The following is a 2,844-nucleotide window of genomic DNA, read 5'->3' as shown; positions in this document are numbered from 1 at the left end:
AAAATGATTTTCTATTCTATTCTGTTCTATTCTATATTCCAATCATAAATAATTGTCATTATATGTTTAAATTTGAAAGTACTTTTAAATTAAAACAGCTGTCAGCAAAGAAAATCACAATTTACACAAAAAGAAGCTTGAAGCTATGTGTTAATTAATCTTTATAAGGTTTTATTTCACTGGACAAAGAGATAAAGTTACTGAAATGAAATAATGTTTCAATAATATTCCAATTTATTAAAAACCAATGTGGATGTATGGAGATGTTACAGATGTTTGAGATCGGCCTGTTTTTCCAGTGTAGTCCTGTTTTTCTGACTGTGACTGGCTGGATGTGCTCTCTTCATCTTCTGACATGGGAGCTGTCTCGGAGCTCGTCTCCCTGGCTGTGAGTTTCCTGCATGGGTCCGCCTTTTAAAGTTGCTGTTTGTATCTCTGCTTCTGTCACCTTGAACCCCAGTCAGCCAGCAGATTGCCGCTCACACTGAGCCTGGTTCTGCTGGAGGTTTCTTCCTGTTAAAGGGGAGTTTTTCCTCTCCACTGTCGCTACAAGCATGCTTAGTGTGAGGGATTGCCTAGAGCTTCCTTAGATAGAAAACTTTGAATCAATTTGACTGTACGATCTGGTGAACTGTAAAGTGCCTTGAGATGACGTGTTGTGAGTTGGCGCTATATAAATAAACTGAATTGAATTAAATTGGAGGGATGGATGGAGAACAATTTCATGTATGTATTTTTGGAGATCACTGTAACTAATTAATAGTAAATTAAATAAACAAAAAGGCGAACTAAAACTGAACAATGTTGTCAGGATTTTCACTTTGCAATTAGGCTTTGAAAAGGGAGAAATATGGAGTGTTTCCCTTGATATCTGCTTTTCCGTTAGGCTTTCATAAGAAGCGGTCTTATTTTAAGCATGTTCTGACAAAGTAAAAAGTCTAACTGGGCGGAACATACAGAGAAAATGTCCTAATTAAACGCCATTTTTCTGTTGGTGCTAATTAGCGCTGGCCACCATGAACAAGCCCCCCCATTTCTACAAAGATTCAGCTTATTTTATAAGTGCGCAAGTGCGAGTCGGCCCAACAGAAGATTTGGCCCGGCCTTGGAAAATGTAATTTTAAAAAATGTTGAATTATTCATCTTAAATTAGTTATTAAAAGTAATAATTTGAGGTGCTGGTGATCGTATGTGTTATTTTAAGAATGGAGATGGGAGTAAATGAGCAAATTGAAGCGGAGTAGGGAGACCTACTTTGAGAGGCGGAGCTGAACCTCCGCTCCAGTCGGCGCGGCGCGTTCGTAATGAAAGGCTGCCTGTGACTTCCTCGCTCTTCTTCGGCAGCTACATTGTGTGGAAGGCAGCAGCACGTTGTTGGCTTCTCCACGCTGAACTTTACAGCGAATTAACGCTCTCCTGTTCAAGGAGATTCAGATTCACCATCCCTTTTTCCCCCTCAGACGTCTGTCGGTTAATCTCGTCGAGCGAAAAGAAGAGAAAAATGTCTGCCTCGGCGGCGAAAGTGAGTAAAAAGGAGCTGAACTCGAACCATGACGGAGCGGACGAGACCTCCGGTAAGGGGAATGGCGGCCTCCTGTTCACCGCCATTTTCACTTTCTTCTCTAATAATGTTTTATTGTGCTTAAAATGCTTCCTGTTTAGTCTGCATTTGGACAAAACGACCCACTGTTACTGCTTTACGCCGCCGGGGTGCATTTACTGCTCGTAGTAAGAGCGGCTGCGTATTTTCAAGGGCTAACGTGTTTTAGCATGCCGCCGCTGCTCCGTTGTTTGATGCCGAGAGGCCATGTTAGCCGGGGTAAATGGGAGTTAAGTTGATGGATAATGAGTGCTCCATTTTAAACAATCGATGTTTAGTCTTAATTATACCCCTTTATAAGTGCATAACCGTTTGAAAATGTGTTCACCTTAATGTTGTGGGGTATAGTGTATAGAATATGTGAGCGTTTCATTCGGGCATTAGCATCTAGCCCGCTCGTGTTGTTGTTGTAGTCTTGTCTAGAGCTAGCAGACGTTGTTTTGTTAACGCATTTAAATCACCTCTCGGTCTGTGGTTGAGAGCTTAGCCTCTGCTTTATGGGAGCAGCGCTCCGTCGTGATAATAGCGGTTGTGAGGAGGTGTGTAACCTGGCATACATCCTAGCTCGCTGCTGTTACCGCGGCTGTGTGAGCAGTCTGCTGTCCCACATTTAAACCACGCGGCCCTGTAGGCAGCAGCCGGCAGGAAACTGCGAGAGCCTGAAGGGAGAGCGCTGCAGCCATTGGCCGCTTTCTTTACTTTACTCTCTGTCAGAGCCCCGCCACCAATACAGAACATTAATGTTATATTACATGGATTCATCATTCCTCCACTGATCATGGTTTAACAGTAAAAATAGACTGGAGTTTATTTATTTAAAAAACGTGATGTAGTTGAGTCATGTTTGAAGATGGAGGTTCGTATAAAATAAATGTATTTTATATCTTTATTAAATAAGATTTTTTTTTTCACCCACAGAGAAAGAGCAGCAGGAAGCTATTGAACACATCGATGAAGTTCAAAATGAAATTGACAGGTAAGAAGAAATTGCTGATTTTGTTTAAAGCAAGATTTAATAATTAATGCTATATACATTTTTAATGGTCTATTACAATTGATATCAAGGCTTTTTCTATGCCTTTTCTCTATAACTTAAACGTGGATGTTTGGTTTAATTCAACATGTGTAGTTGGTTTTTTCTTTTAAATTAACTTTAGACTAAATATCTGAATAGTTTTAATGGCATAGTTTACTTGCACATTTAGAACATAGTTATAGGACATGGCTAAAATAAAAAAAAAATA

General features: G+C 40.2%; 1 protein-coding gene across 1 annotated transcript in view; it reads left to right on the top strand.

Moving 5' to 3' along the window:
* Positions 1-1,308: 1,308 nt before the first annotated feature.
* The window catches only part of LOC107083999 (protein SET), a 3,582-nt gene continuing 2,046 nt past the window's right edge, over positions 1,309-2,844 (top strand). The window contains exons 1-2 of the mRNA XM_015373625.1: positions 1,309-1,574; positions 2,519-2,576. Coding sequence (XP_015229111.1) covers positions 1,502-1,574; positions 2,519-2,576 — 131 coding nt within the window. The 5' untranslated portion in view covers positions 1,309-1,501. The remainder of the gene's footprint in view (positions 1,575-2,518; positions 2,577-2,844) is intronic.

This window comes from Cyprinodon variegatus, unplaced genomic scaffold (assembly GCF_000732505.1).
Source record: "Cyprinodon variegatus isolate N-32 unplaced genomic scaffold, C_variegatus-1.0 Scaffold89, whole genome shotgun sequence".
Classification (NCBI taxonomy): domain Eukaryota; kingdom Metazoa; phylum Chordata; class Actinopteri; order Cyprinodontiformes; family Cyprinodontidae; genus Cyprinodon; species Cyprinodon variegatus.
The sequence above is the reverse complement of the archived record's forward strand: the minus strand, read 5'-3'. Positions and strand labels throughout refer to the sequence as shown.